This window comes from Triticum urartu, chromosome 6A (genome assembly GCF_056163025.1).
Source record: "Triticum urartu cultivar PI428250 chromosome 6A, HENAU_Tu73, whole genome shotgun sequence".
In the NCBI taxonomy this organism is placed as follows: Eukaryota; Viridiplantae; Streptophyta; class Magnoliopsida; order Poales; family Poaceae; genus Triticum; species Triticum urartu.
Window position 1 is genome coordinate 591,719,234 of NC_141878.1, and position 16,249 is coordinate 591,735,482.

Consider the following 16,249-nt stretch of genomic DNA (forward strand, 5'->3'; position numbering starts at 1 on the left):
GCTTTAAGCGCGTAAGGCCAAGCGTAGGTCAAGCATAGGTGTGAATGTGTGATTGGCTTTTTGTGACAGCACGTCAGGCAGAAGTGCAAACAAAGACAAATTTTACGGCCTGCCAATTTGAGCATATTAATCTTTCTGCAAAAGAATCATGTCACATCGTTTATATAAATGATATTATTCTCTTGACAAATTTTCTGGTGGAGTTAATGCTATTTTTTCTTCAGAAATTTGGAAAAACAATGTTCACCATGCACGACCTGGTTCATGATCTCGCAAGATCGGTCATTATTGAAGAGTTGGTTGTCTTTGATGCTGAACTAGCAAGCGATACTAGAAGAAAAGAATACCGCATCTATGCGTCTCTCACAAATTGCAATATTTCAGATTACATCAGGGCGAGGAAGATGTCAACTTTTTTCTCACCTAAGTTAAGGGCGATGCATTTTACAGATTGTGAATTCCATGGTGGTGCATTTTCATTTCCAAAGTGCTTGCGTGTCTTGGATCTATCTGGATGCTCCATCACAGAGTTTCCAAGCGCTCTTGGAAAACTGAAGCAACTGGAGGTTGTTATTGCTCCGAAACTGCAAGATCGGCAATTTCCCGAGAGTATCACTCAGCTCTCGAAATTATGTTACCTGAACCTCAATGGATCAGATAAAATTTCTGCAATACCAAGCTCGGTTGGCAAACTTGGGAGTCTAGCGCATCTTGACTTATCTTATTGTACCAGTGTCGAAGTCATACCAGAGACTCTTGGAAGCCTAAAAACCTTCAAACACTCGACCTGTCAGACTGCGGAAAACTAGAGTCCCTTCCGGAGAGCCTTGGAGACCTCAAAAACCTTCAAACACTCAACCTCTGTCGGTGCAAGAAACTAGATTACCTTCCGGAGAGCCTTGGAAGCCTAAAAAACTTTCAAACACTCAACCTCTCACAGTGCACTAAACTAAAGTCCCTTCCGGAGAGCCTTGGAGGCCTCAAAAACCTTCAAACACTTGATCTCTTTCGGTGCGAGAAACTAGATTACCTTCCAGAGAGCCTTGGAAGCCTCAAAAACCTTCAAACACTCAATCTCTCACATTGCGAGGGACTAAAGTCCCTTCCAGATAGCCTTGGACGCCTCAAAAATCTTCAAACACTTGACCTCTTTTTTTGCTATAAACTAGAGACCCTTCCAAAGACCCTTGGAGTCCTTCAAAACCTTCAAACACTAAACCTCTCAGCTAGCGAGAGACTAGAGTCCCTTCCAGAGACCCTTGGAGGCCTACAAAACCTTCAAACACTTGACCTCTCATGCTGCTATAAACTAGAGTTCATTCCAGAGAGCCTTGGAAGCCTAAAAAATCTTCAAACACTCAACCTCTCACACTGCTCTAAACTAGAGTCCCTTCCGAAGAGCCTTGTAAGCCTCAAAAACCTTCAAACACTCGACCTTACTGGCTGTCATAAACTAAAGTCCCTTCCAAAGAACCTTGGAAGCCTCAAAAACCTTCAAACACTCGACCTTAGGGGTTGTCATAAACTAAAGTCCCTTCCGGAGAGTCTTGGAAACCTCAAAAACCTTCAAACACTCAACCTCTCGTTTTTCTGCAATCTAAAGTCCCTTCCGAAGAGCCTTAAAAACCTGACTGGAAACCTGAAAATCATTGGAAGAGATTGAGGTTATGGATACGAGAGCATCAAGTCTTTGCCACAGTGTATACAGCAACTCACCAGTCCCCCGATGTTACATAATATGGACAGCAGTGCACTGAGGCTGTTGTGTGAACCAGGCTTGCCCGCATCAAAAACATTGTAAGTGCTCTACCAAGCTTTACTATCTAAATGCAGCCTTCTAATTAAGCTTTCTGTACACTGCACGCCATGTACATATGTTGTTCTGTTTCATATACAGTGGCTTGAATTTCAAACAAAACTAATAAGCGTGCTAACTCAATCCTAGTCCGACTATGAAACATAGACTTGCACATATTGCTCAAGTACTGCTCCTAGCCGGAAACCTGATTATAGCTAGCTAAACTATTATGGACTCTTAACACTTTCCTAACCATGTACTACTTGACTCACACGTACTAACCTAGTACTAATCCGATCGTGACTCAAGATTAACCTAACATACACTGCATCCCGAAAATGTTTTACGGAACCATGGTTCAGCCGAACCTACGCTTGATACCATTGATTTCTAGACACTATTCATGAGGATCCATGCATGGTTGATTGAAAACTGCAGTTGACATGCATGTCTATTCATGAGGATCCATACATGATTGATTAAAAAATGCAGTTGGCATGCATGTCACAGATCCACATGTAGTAGGATGTTAAATCATATGGCATATACCATAGGTTCGGCTGAACGATGGTCCTGAATCACGTCTCTCCACTGCACCCTATGTACATATGTTGTTATTTTTCATATGGTGGCCCGGAATTTCAAACAAAACTAAAATGCTCACTAACCAGATGTTGAATCCATCCATTCTACAGGTAACTGCAGAAACACACACGCGCCGTGATCATCAGCTGAAACGACGGAGTGCGGCTTCTCTAGGAAAGCAAGGAATCTTCACAGAGCCGTCCAAAGATGAGGTCTAGCTCTGCGCATGGTGACTTGGGTTCTTTAGTACTATTATGTTCATAGACTATATACTACACTGCTGTATATCTTTTGGTCGCATGTCGAAAAATTATGGTGTTACTGTTCTGCTGTGAGCACTCAAAACTGAAGGAACGCTAACCAGTTTCCATCAAGCTGTTAGATCAACAACGAAAGAATAAAATCTAGAAGAGACAGTTGAAGATACTTAAACTCTACCAGTAATACTGGAGGGGAAAATATATAATTGTCATTCCGGTCTTGTCTTGCGAGAAAATATATGTTGGAGGTGGAGGAAATCCAGAAGGGGTGGATGCTAAAATAGGATGAGTGATGTGCAAGCAAAGCACAAGTTCAGTGTACAGTCGGGTAGTTCTATTTATGATTGGCGTTAAGATTGATCATAATTTAGCATGCCTCTTTATATATACTCCCTCCGTTTCTAAATATAAATCTTGGCAGGGATTTCACTATAAACCACATACAGTTGCATATAGATGCATTTTAGAGTATAGATTCACTCGTTTTGCTCCGTATGTAGTCCATAGTAAAATCTTTACAAAGACTTATATTTAGGAACGGAGGGAGTACATCATTTCTTCTCTGTTTCATTAAAAATAACGAAGGCTCAAGAAGAACTCGGCTTTGAATTAACAAAGCCATTAACCGGCCAGGATTACAAACTCGAAACCAACACAAGAAAACATAGAAATGACAAGGTACAAAGGGGCTGGAAAGCAGCTCACAAGCCTCACACACACCATGCTAAAAATGATCATGCATGGAGACACGCAGCTCGGAGATGTGTAGGTCCTCAATCGCGTACAAGTCACCAGGGAAGGATACTGTCAGCACAGGAGCAGCACTTCCGACGGCGTGGAAGGGCATGCCGTCGCCAAATCACCAGCGGCCCCGACATGCCATGTCCTCCCAGCTCCACTGCCAAAGAAGGCCCCTGCCTCCTCGCCTGGCTCGAAGGCACCGAACCGTTGACAGTGTAGAAGTTCACCCTAGAACCTGGGAGGAAGGACACCGGCAGGCTGCAACTGAAAAGGAACCGAGCTCACCTGACTAGCCACGGGGTGCTCACCTAGAGCAGAGCACCACGAAAACCCATGTACTGGACACGGAAGAGAAACATATGTCGCAACGGACGGAGAAGAGCAGTAGCAGGTGTCCCAGGAAGGCATTGAGAACCTAAGGTCTTTACTGAACATGGAGCTTTAGCTCTCACGGGACGCTGAGATGAGCCACCGGAGGGGAACCCGCTCCCCTCTCGCGCTGGAAGGCAAGGCACACCTCCTCTGCCATGAGAGCTCCTGAATGCAAGGAGCCACTGAGGATCTCGCCGCAGACTTAGGGCACCAGCTACTGTTGGGGAACGTACCAATTTCAAAAAGTTTCCTACGCACACGCAAGATCATGGTGATGCATAGCAACGAGAGGGGAGAGCGTGATCTACGTACCCTTGTAGATCAACAACGGAAGCGTTAACACAACGCAATGGAAATAGTCGTACGTCTTCCCGATCCGACCGATCCAAGCACCGTTACTCCGGCACCTCCGAGTTCTTAGCACACGTACAGCTCGATGACGCTCCCCGGGCTCCGATCCAGCAAAGCTTCGGGGATGAGTTCTGTCAGCACGACGGCGTGGTGACGATGAAGATGTTCTACCGGCGCAGGGCTTCGCCTAAGCACTGCAACGATATGACCGAGGTGGAATATGGTGGAAGGGGGCACCGCACACGGCTAAGGAACGATCACGAGGATCAACTTGTGTGTCCTAGGGTTCCCCCTTGCCTCCGTATATAAAGGATCCAAGGGGGGGGGTGCGGCCGGCCTAGAGGAGGCGCGCAGGAGGAGTCCTACTCCTACCGGGAGTAGGACTCCCCTCCCGTTCCTTGTCCAACTAGGAGAGGTGGAGGGAGAGAAGGAAAGGGGGGGCGCCGCCCCTCCCTCCTTGTCCAATTCGGACTAGGGGGAGAGGGGGCGCGCGGCCTGCCCTGGCAGCCCCTTCCTCTTCTCCACATTAGGCCCATTAACCCCCTGGGGGGTTATGGTAACCCCCCGGTGCTCCGGTTTTATCCGAAACTTTCCCGGAACGCTTCCGGTGTCCGAATATAGTCATCCAATATATCAATCTTTATGTCTCGACCATTTCGAGACTCCTCGTCATGTCCGTGATCACATCCGGGACTCCAAACAACCTTCGGTACATCAAAATGCATAAACTCATAATAACTGTCATCGTAACGTTAAGCGTGCGGACCCTACGGTTCGAGAACAATGCAGACATGACTGAGACAAATCTCCGTTCAATAACCAATAGCGGGACCTAGATGCCCATATTGGCTCCTACATATTCTACGAAGATCTTTATCGGTCAGACCGCATAACAACATACGTTGTTCCCTTTGTCATCGGTATGTTACTTGCCCGAGATTCGATCGTCGGTATCCAATACCTAGTTCAATCTCGTTACCGGCAAGTCTCTTTACTTGTTCCGTAATACATCATCTCGCAACTAACTTATTAGTTGCAGTGCTTGCAAGGCTTATGTGATGTGCATTACCGAGAGGGCCCAGAGATACCTCTCCGACAATCGGAGTGACAAATCCTAATCTCGAAATACGCCAACCCAACATCTACCTTTGGAGACACCTGTAGAGCACCTTTATAATCACCCATTTACGTTGTGACGTTTGGTAGCACACAAAGTGTTCCTCCGGCAAACTGGAGTTGCATAATCTCATAGTCATAGGAACACGTATAAGTCATGAAGAAAGCAATAGCAACATACTAAACGATCGGGTGCTAAGCTAATGGAATGGGTCATGTCAATCAGATCATTCACCTAATGATGTGATCCCGTTTAATCAAATAACAACTCTTTGTTTATGGTTAGGAAACAAACCATCTTTGATTAACGAGCTAGTCAAGTAGAGGCATACTAGTGACACACTGTTTGTCTATGTATTCACACATGTATTATGTTTCCGGTTAATACAATTCTAGCATGAATAATAAACATTTATCATGATATAAGCAAATAAATAATAACTTTATTATTGCCTCTAGGGCATATTTCCTTCAGTCTCCCACTTGCACTAGAGTCAATAATCTAGATTACACAGTAATGATTCTAACACCCATGGAGCCTTGGTGCTGATCATGTTTTGCTCGTGGAAGAGGCTTAGTCAACAGGTCTGCAATATTCAGATCCGTATGTATCTTGCAAATCTCCATGTCTCCCACCTGGACTAGATCCCGGATGGAATTGAAGTGTCTCTTGATGTGCTTGGTTCTCTTGTGAAATCTGGATTCCTTTGCCAAGGCAATTGCACCAGTATTGTCACAAAAGATTTTCATTGGACCCGATGCACTAGGTATGACACCTAGATCGGATATGAACTCCTTCATCCAGACTCCTTCATTTGCTGCTTCCGAAGCAGCTATGTACTCCGCTTCACATGTAGATCCCGCTACGACGCTTTGTTTAGAACTGCACCAACTGACAGCTCCACCGTTTAATGTAAATACGTATCCGGTTTGCGATTTAGAATCGTCCGGATCAGTGTCAAAGCTCGCATCAACGTAACCGTTTACAATGAGCTCTTTGTCACCTCCATATACGAGAAACATATCCTTAGTCCTTTTCAGGTATTTCAGGATGTTCTTGACCGCTGTCCAGTGATCCACTCCTGGATTACTTTGGTACCTCCCTGCTAAACTTATAGCAAGGCACACATCAGGTCTGGTACACAGTATCGCATACATGATAGAGCCTATGGCTGAAGCATAGGGAACATCTTTCATTTTCTCTCTATCTTCTGTAGTGGTCGGGCATTGAGTCTGACTCAACTTCACACCTTGTAACACAGGCAAGAACCCTTTCTTTGCTTGATCCATTTTGAACTTCTTCAAAATCTTGTCAAGGTATGTGGTTTGTGAAAGTCCAATTAAGCGTCTTGATCTATCTCTATAGATCTTTATGCCTAATATGTAAGCAGCTTCACCGAGGTCTTTCATTGAAAAACTCTTATTCAAGTATCCCTTTATGCTATCCAGAAATTCTATATCATTTCCAATCAGCAATATGTCATCCACATATAATATCAGAAATGCTACAGAGCTCCCACTCACTTTCTTGTAAATACAGGCTTCTCCAAAAGTCTGTATAAAACCAAATGCTTTGATCACACTATCAAAGCGTTTATTCCAACTCCGAGAGGCTTGCACCAGTCCATAAATGGATCACTGGAGCTTGCACACTTTGTTAGCTCCATTTGGATCGACAAAACCTTCTGATTGCATCATATAAAACTCTTCTTCCAGAAATCCATTCAGGAATGCAGTTTTAACATCCATCGTAGTCAACCCCTTGAACTTGTCGAAAACCTTTTGCGACAAGTCGAGCTTTGTAGACAGTAATATTACCGTCAGCGTCAGTCTTCTTCTTGAATATCCATTTATTCTCAATTGCTTGCCGATCATCGGGCAAGTCAACCAAAGTCCATACTTTGTTCTCATACATGGATCCCATCTCAGATTTCATGGCTTCAAGCCATTTTGCGGAATCTGGGCTCACCATCGCTTCTTCATAGTTCGTAGGTTCATCATGATCTAGTAGCATGACTTCCAGAACAGGATTACCGTACCACTCTGGCGCGGATCTCACTCTGGTTGATCTACGAGGTTCAGTAGTATCTTGATCTGAAGTTTCATGATCATCATCATTAGCTTCCTCACTAACTGGTGTAGGTGTCACTGAAACAGTTTTCTGTGATGCACTACTTTCCAATAAGGGAGCAGGTACAGTTACCTCGTCAAGTTCTACTTTCCTCCCACTCACTTCTTTCGAGAGAAACTCCTTCTCCAGAAAGTTTCCAAATTTAGCAACAAAAGTCTTGCCTTCGGATTTGTGATAGAAGGTGTATCCAATAGTTTCCTTTGGATATCCTATGAAGACACATTTCTCCGATTTGGGTTCGAGCTTATCAGGTTGAAGCTTTTTCACATAAGCATCGCAGCCCCAAACTTTCAGAAACGACAACTTTGGTTTCTTGCCAAACCACAGTTCATAAGGCGTCGTCTCAACGGATTTTGATGGTGCCCTATTTAACGTGAATGCGGCCGTCTCTAGAGCGTATCCCCAAAACGATAGCGGTAAATCAGTAAGTGACATCATAGATCGCACCATATCTAGTAAAGTACGATTACGACGTTCGGACACACCATTACGCTGTGGTGTTCCGGGTGGCGTGAGTTGCGAAACTATTCCACAATTTTTCAAATGTACACCAAACTCGTAACTCAAATATTCTCCTCCACGATCAGATCGTAGAAACTTTATTTTCTTGTTACGATGATTTTCAACTTCACTCTGAAATTCTTTGAACTTTTCAAACGTTTCAGACTTATGTTTCATTAAGTAGATATACCCATATCTGCTTAAGTCATATGTGAAGGTGAGAAAATAACGATATCCGCCACGAGCCTCAACATTCATCGGACCACATACATCTGTATGTATGATTTCCAACAAATCTGTTGCTCTCTCCATAGTACCGGAGAACGGTGTTTTAGTCATCTTGCCCATGAGGCACGGTTCGCAAGTACCAAGTGATTCATAATCAAGTGATTCCAAAAGTACATCAGTATGGAGTTTCTTCATGCGCTTTACACCGATATGACCTAAACGGCAGTGCCACAAATAAGTTGCACTATCATTATCAACTCTGCATCTTTTGGTTTCAACACTATGAATATGTGTGTCACTACTATATGATTCACGCTCGACCTTTCGGTCTCCATGTTCCGAGGCCATATCTGTATATGCTTGGCTCGTCAAGTATAACCTGAGTATTCCGCGTGTGCAACTGTTTTGCACCCATTGTATTTTAACGTAGAACCTATCACACCCGACCATCACGTGGTGTCTCAGCACGAAGAACTTTCGCAACGGTGCATACTCAGGGAGAACACTTCTTGATAATTTAGTGAGAGATCATCTTATAATGCTACCGTCAATCAAAGCAAGATAAGATGCATAAAAGATAAACATCACATGCAATCAATATAAGTGATATGATATGGCCATCATCATCTTGTGCCTGTGATCTCCATCTCCGAAGCACCGTCATGATCACCATCGTCACCAGCGCGACACCTTGATCTCCATCGTAGCATCGTTGTCGTCTCGCCAATCTTATGCTTCTACGACTATCGCTACCGCTTAGTGATAAAGTAAAGCATTACAGGGCGTTTGCATTGCATACAATAAAGCGACAACCATATGGCTCCTGCCAGTTGCCGATAACTCAGTTACAAAACATGATCATCTCATAAAATAAAATTCAGCATCATGTCTTGACCATATCACATCACAACATGCCCTGCAAAAACAAGTTAGACGTCCTCTACTTTGTTGTTGCAAGTTTTACGTGGCTACTACGGGCTTAAGCAAGAACCAATCTTACCTACGCATCAAAACCACAACGATAGTTTTTCAAGTTGGTGCTGTTTTAACCTTCGCAAGGACCGGGCATAGCCACACTCAGTTCAACTAAAGTTGGAGAAACTGTCACCCGCAAGCCACCTCTGTGCAAAGCACGTCGGGAGAACCGGTCTTGCGTAAGCGTACGCGTAATGTTGGTCCGGGCCGCTTCGTCCAACAATACCGCCGAACCAAAGTATGACAAGCTGGTAAGCAGTATGACTTATATCGCCCACAACTCACTTGTGTTCTACTCGTGCATATAACATCAACATATAAAACCTAGGCTCTGATGCCACTGTTGGGGAACGTAGTAATTTCAAAAAATTTCCTACGCACACGCAGGATCATGGTGATGCATAGCAACGAGAGGGGAGAGCGTGATCTACGTACCCTTGTAGATCAACAACGGAAGCGTTAACACAACGTAGTGGAAGTAGTCGTACGTCTTCCCGATCCGACCGATCCAAGCACCGTTACTCCGGCACCTTCGAGTTCTTAGCACACGTATAGCTTGATGACGCTCCCCGGGCTCCGATCCAGCAAAGCTTCGGGGATGAGTTCTGTCAGCACGACGGCATGGTGAAGATGAAGATGTTCTACCGGCGCAGGGCTTTGCCTAAGCACTGCAACGATATGACCGAGGTGGAATATGGTGGAAGGGGGCACCGCACACGGCTAAGGAACGATCACGAGGATCAACTTGTGTGTCCTAGGGTTCCCCCTTGCCTCCGTATATAAAGGATCCAAGGGGGGGGGGGTGCGGCCGGCCTAGAGGAGGCGCGCAGGAGGAGTCCTACTCCTACCGGGAGTAGGACTCCCCTCCCGTTCCTTGTCCAACTAGGAGAGGTGGAGGGAGAGAAGGAAAGAGGGGGCGCCGCCCCTCCCTCCTTGTCCAATTAAGACTAGGGGGAGAGGGGGCGCGCGGCCTTCCTTGGCAGCCCCTTCCTCTTCTCCACATTAGGCCCATTAACCCCCTGGGGGGTTCCGGTAACCCCCCGGTGCTCCGGTTTTATCCGAAACTTCCCCGGAATGCTTCCGGTGTCCGAATATAGTCATCCAATATATCAATCTTTATGTCTCGACCATTTTGAGACTCCTCGTCATGTCCGTGATCACATCCGGGACTCCAAACAACCTTCAGTACATCAAAATGCATAAACTCATAATAACTGTCATCGTAACATTAAGCGTGCAGACCCTACGGTTCGAGAACAATGCAGACATGACTGAGACAAATCTCCAGTCAATAACCAATAGCGGGACCTGGATGCCCATATTGGCTCCTACATATTCTACGAAGATCTTTATCGGTCAGACCGCATAACAACATACGTTGTTCCCTTTGTCATCGGTATGTTACTTGCCCGAGATTCGATCGTCGGTATCCAATACCTAGTTCAATCTCGTTACCGGCAAGTCTCTTTACTCGTTCCGTAATACATCATCTCGCAACTAACTTATTAGTTGCCATGCTTGCAAGGCTTATGTGATGTGCATTACCGAGAGGGCCCAGAGATACCTCTCCGACAATCGGAGTGACAAATCCTAATCTCGAAATACGCCAACCCAACATCTACCTTTGGAGACACCTGTAGAGCACCTTTATAATCACCCATTTACGTTGTGACGTTTGGTAGCACACAGAGTGTTCCTCCGGCAAACGGGAGTTGCATAATCTCATAGTCATAGGAACATGTATAAGTCATGAAGAAAGCAATAGCAACATACTAAATGATCGGGTGCTAAGCTAATGGAATGGGTCATGTCAATCAGATCATTCACCTAATGATGTGATCCCATTTAATCAAATAACAACTCTTTGTTTATGGTTAGGAAACATAACCATCTTTGATTAACGAGCTAGTCAAGTAGAGGCATACTAGTGACACTCTGTTTGTCTATGTATTCACACATGTATTATGTTTCCGGTTAATACAATTCTAGCATGAATAATAAACATTTATCATGATATAAGGAAATAAATAATAACTTTATTATTGCCTCGGGCATATTTCCTTCAGCTACCACCGCCGCTCCACACCCACCACATCGCCGAGAAGCCCAAAGCCCACCTAACTCCCAAAAACGGCGCCTTCAGGAAGGACGCGACGCCAAGGGTGCCGCCGCCCAACAGAGTTGTGGTTTTCACCTAGGAGACTAGAGGGAAAGGGGGATGGTGGATCTGACCTGAACGACGCCTCCAAGGAGGGGAACGTCACCCTCGAGCGTCGTCACCGCCAAAACCGGCAAGGCCGCCTTGGGATTTCTCCCGGGATTCAAATCCCCGCCTCCCTTACCCCAACGACGCTAGATCCGGCGGCTCGCAAAGAAGTAGGCCGGATCCGGCCGGGGCGGAGCTCGTCGAACAGGGGAGGCAGGGGCAACCAGATCTGGCACTGCCGACAGCCATAGCGGTCGCAGCACCAAGGCACACGTCCTCTGGTTCACCCGCCGTTCACACGGCCAGGATCACCGGCCCACGCCCGCGCCACCGCCTGCCGCAGGGCCGCTGACGCCTCTCCGACTAGGGCCGCCGCCCCGAAGACCGTGACCCCCCACAGAAGAGGCAGGGCAGCCAAGGCCCCACCGCCACCTTCCTCGGTGGTGCCCCAGGCTTACCCGGCGGCGGCCTCAGGCGGCGACGAGGGAGGAAGGGAGTGGGAAGGGGGGAAGCGGCGGAGCTAGGGTTTGGACCCCCGAGTCGCGCTAACCTTCTCTGTTTCACTGATTCATTCTAATAAACTCTGCTTCAGTTCTGAAACAGTCATAATCCAAGTCGTGTGATGATCCATTCATTTCAAGTTAAAGTTGCACAAACTTCCAGCCTTGTGTACACATAGATCCTAAGCCAAGAACACAAGCAATTCACCTAATCAAATCTCAAGACTAAGTTTGGTGTCAAAGCCGATAATGCACATCATCGGTGACTAGTTCTTTCGAAGCTCTGTGTTCGCACACGAACACGTCACCGTATACCTCAAATGCCGAGGGTGATGCACCATAGCTCACGTCGAAGGAGACCCGTCCGGAAGCGTGGTACACAAGCAATCCGGCGGGTGCTTTTGAGGACCCGAAACCCCACGCGCCCGGGAGGGACCCCGTCTAGACGCACGGTGGCTATGGGCTGCCCTAGGTCGGTTCGCCCGCCCCTAGGGCCTCGTGATTCGCCGCCCTGCAAATGAAGAACGAGGAAGAAGAAGAATAAGGGAGAGGATAAAAGTAAAAGTGGTAGATGATTTGATCGATTGTGTGTTGTTCAATCGGCCGTCACCTCTTATCTATTTATGAGGCGGCTGGACTTCCCGTACAAGAAAAGGACTAAAAATTCCGTTTAAAACATCAAAAACCCTAACCTAACTCGGACAAGAATCTTTGGCCACTTTCTGGATCAACTTGGTCTCACCGATTGGTTTGCTTCGGTCCAACCGAGTGAACGTGGCCAACTCTCTGTAACTTTCTGTAATTTTCCGGATCAACTCGGTCTCACCGATTGGTTTGCTTCGGTCCCACCGAGTCAACGTTGCCAACTCTCTGGTAATTTTCCGGACCAACTTGGTCTCACCGATCAAATCAACTCGGTCGGTCTGAAATGACTCTGCAACTTCTGTTTCTGACCCTGTTTTCCCTCCACAGGTTGCATCCGTACTCGGATTAAGACGATTTTTATATCAAAATCAATCGTTTCGACGATACGCACAACTTTCATGTTGAAACAGTTTCCATTGAAGGCGATCTTGATTGAGTTTCATGCCTTTATTTACTCTGGTGTCAACATGAGCATCTCTGAACTTGTCATAACTTTTGCGTCCGAGCTCCGTTTTAGACCATCTTCATATCCATCTTGATCTTCTCGAATAGAGACATTCCAAGGTGACTTCCAACCATGAGTTTGAATTAGTCTTGATATAACCTAAGCTAATTTTATGACTGTGCCAATTTTGAGCGTCAACACATCCCCCCCTGTTTTTTGGCATAGTTAGCGTGCCGAAAAATAACTTGTACCATGTTGGTTCTAAGGACGATGTCAACACTCCATCGGCCATTCTGCATCTTCATAGGGATATAAGTATATATCAGCTATTACTTTTTTGAATCCTTGATGCAAACTTGGGTGAAACCTTCTTAATTTCATTAACATCCAGTGATAAATTTCCATAGATATGTATTTCAAAGTCATCCTTCGAACCATATTGTTCACCCTTTCGCTGGGATTTTGCAGGCAATCAAGAATGAATTCCCTCTATTCCTTTCTTTCACCTGCATACAAATTTCGCTAGTGGCTGAAGCAGTGGGCTTTGGTTCGGCCATACCTATGTCAGTGAGATTCAAGCATCGGCTATTGATAGATGTGCAATACACCATGATCAACATGGTAGCTGAATGCTTGTTGCGCCAACTCATTTGCTCTTCAATTTTCATGTCTAGATATATGAGAAATATTAAAGCAACCCAAGGTAAATTCTATATCTAGAGATACCTCAAGGTAAATTATAAGTGATTCATCAAAACATTGATAAGCCTTGGATATTTGTTGCACTACTCATAACGAATCACCGAAAGCCTCAATGTGCATAGCACCTATGACACCCAAAAGATCCAAACCGAATAACATTGCATATTCGGCTCTGACTATTGTGCAAAAAAATATTTTAAGTGGCATGAGGCTGCACAAAATAGCACCATAAGGAGATATATAAACAACACCAACACCTTGGCCATTGTTATGAATTCAACCATCAAAACATAATCTCCATGGTACTAGAAAGACAAGGCTAATATCAATATTATGCATGTCATAAATCCGATGGTCGATAATAAAACAACAATGATTTGGCCTCTCATAGACTTGAAAGATTCGTAGGCCAAATCATAGATATTAAATCAAAGCATAAACCCACTCAATTTCTATGAATTGGTCTATGCAACATATTTTGAATGACATCGATCATAATGTTTCATCTCCATGCAAGCATTATATAAGTATACGTATAGGTTTCCATGAACATGTACCATGTCTTGCTCCAATCAAACTAAGGACGGTGTTAGAATGCTACACCGGCCATGCTTTGTCATATTCTTAGGACGATAAATAAATATCGGCCACCTCCATAAGGTTCATGTAGAATTCATCCACCAAAGCATGTATAGCCGAAATAAACAAATGAAATGACAAATCAAGTATTTCGGCTCTTTGGATCAGCAACAAACTTGTAGCTAATCAAATGTATAGTGATTTGGTAATACCCTCTCATGATATAGAAAATTATGTTGCATCCATGGAGGGTAATTGATCATACCTAGGGATGAATTCCATGGAAAAGATATTAATGGTATGGTTGAAGAAAATGGATGATGTGCTAACCGAAGATTTTGATGTTGTGATGCAATCCTTCATCTTAATTGTTTGTTGCTTCCATCCTTCTCTCTTTTCACTTTTATTGTACTTCTTGTAATGGAAGGTTGCACATAATTCTTATTTTGGATACTTCCTTTCGGAACCCATGCCATATTCCTTTCCTCAAGTTCTTGTGCACAAATTTTTGCAATTTCTTCTTTTGCCAATATGATAAGCCGAGTGGGCACCCCGGCTATGATTTTGTTTGAAGCAATGGCAACTCTTGTTTTACCTTGTGCAGTCTCAACTTCTTCTCTTCAGATTTGGAACTTGATTGACTTGCCTCATCGCCTTTAGTAGCCAATGTCAACACTTTAATTGGCTCTTTTTCATCTGAGATCAAATCTGAAGTAGCACTCTTACGGCCATCTTTTTTAACATGGTGAACTTGCTTGACCACCTCTTTCTTGTTCCTTGAGCTCCGGACCGATTCCTTATGATTGAAACGGTCTTTGACATGTGACTGTTCATCAAATATTGATCTTCTTGGAGTTGCATAATGTTTGTGAGATGGTCTAAAATAAGATGGAGAATGTGCCCCTGTATCATACCTGTCCCATGATGGATATGGATTTGGCATCGGCAACCCAAAGTAAGGATAAGAATATGGTGCATTGAGATTATCACTTTGCCAATACCGATCCTTGGATTTGCGCCTAGGGGGTGATCTTGATGCTTTTGAATTACTTGACTGATAAGCACTTTTATCTTCACTCTTCTTTTGATATTGTTTCAGCGAAGGTGATTTTTGATATCTTGCACTTGCGCTTATTCTGGCCTTTGTTTTCTTTTGGTTTGCTTTCATCGATCATTGGATTTCCATGTTGCCCCCCCCCCCAATCCTTGGCGTCTTCATTGTAGCTTCAATGGAATTCTCACCCTTAAGTTCATGTTCATTGTGCTCTTCAACAACTTCTTTACTTGAAAGCTTGATCCCATCACCTACTGTTTTTCCCTTCTCTTTAAATGGATTGGCTTGAAGCAGCCGATGCAAAAACTTTTTGCCATCAGGACCAATCTGAATAGACTGGCAATCTCTTGGTGTTTCAACAAATTTCAATCGTCTTTTTTCAATGGCCGATTTAACTATTTGAAGAAACATGTTGCAATCCTCAAAATTATGCATGAACGAATCACGCAACTTACAATACATTCCTCCTTGGATAGATGGCTCAACATGGTGATTAAGAATTCTAATGTAATTATTTTTTAGCAACAAATCAAATATTTGGTCACACATACTTGAATTGAAGGTAAAATTCTTGTTTTCTAGCCGATCTCGTTGTTTGAACAGCTTTGGAGATAAGCAAACGAATGGTTCAGATTTGGAATCTCCCCATTCGGCTATGCATTGTGTTTTCCACTCTATCTCCAATGTCTTTGGATAAGATATTATATTAACATCAGATTTCTCAAAAGAATTTAACCTTGGCTTTAAATTCGTGGAATGAAAATATTTAGAACACACATGTCTCAATTGAGACCAAGTGCAAGCAAAGTACGAAATAAGCAAAGCTACCCAATTAGATATGAACTTTAGATAAAGCAATGGGGAAATCCTTGACTGCAACAATAAGTCATTATCGGTCTTTATAAATGACGCAATAGGTTGAATGATATATTCTATAACAATTTTATTGCTAACAAGTAGATTACCCTTCTTCATTGGTCTTTCAAAATTACTTATGAGGATTTTTCTAATAGATGCATCAACAATAAAGTTGTGACCAAATCTAAAAATAGACAAATTA

General features: G+C 44.2%; 1 protein-coding gene across 1 annotated transcript; it reads left to right on the forward strand.

The window, feature by feature from the left end:
• The first annotated feature begins 437 nt into the window (after window positions 1-437).
• On the forward strand, window positions 438-1,784 carry LOC147966827 (uncharacterized). Its single transcript, XM_087530969.1, has 2 exons — window positions 438-683; window positions 734-1,784. Exons 1-2 carry the CDS (start codon window positions 438-440, stop codon window positions 1,661-1,663), a joined length of 1,176 nt encoding a protein of 391 aa, XP_087387095.1. The 3' UTR covers window positions 1,664-1,784.
• Window positions 1,785-16,249: the final 14,465 nt, after the last annotated feature.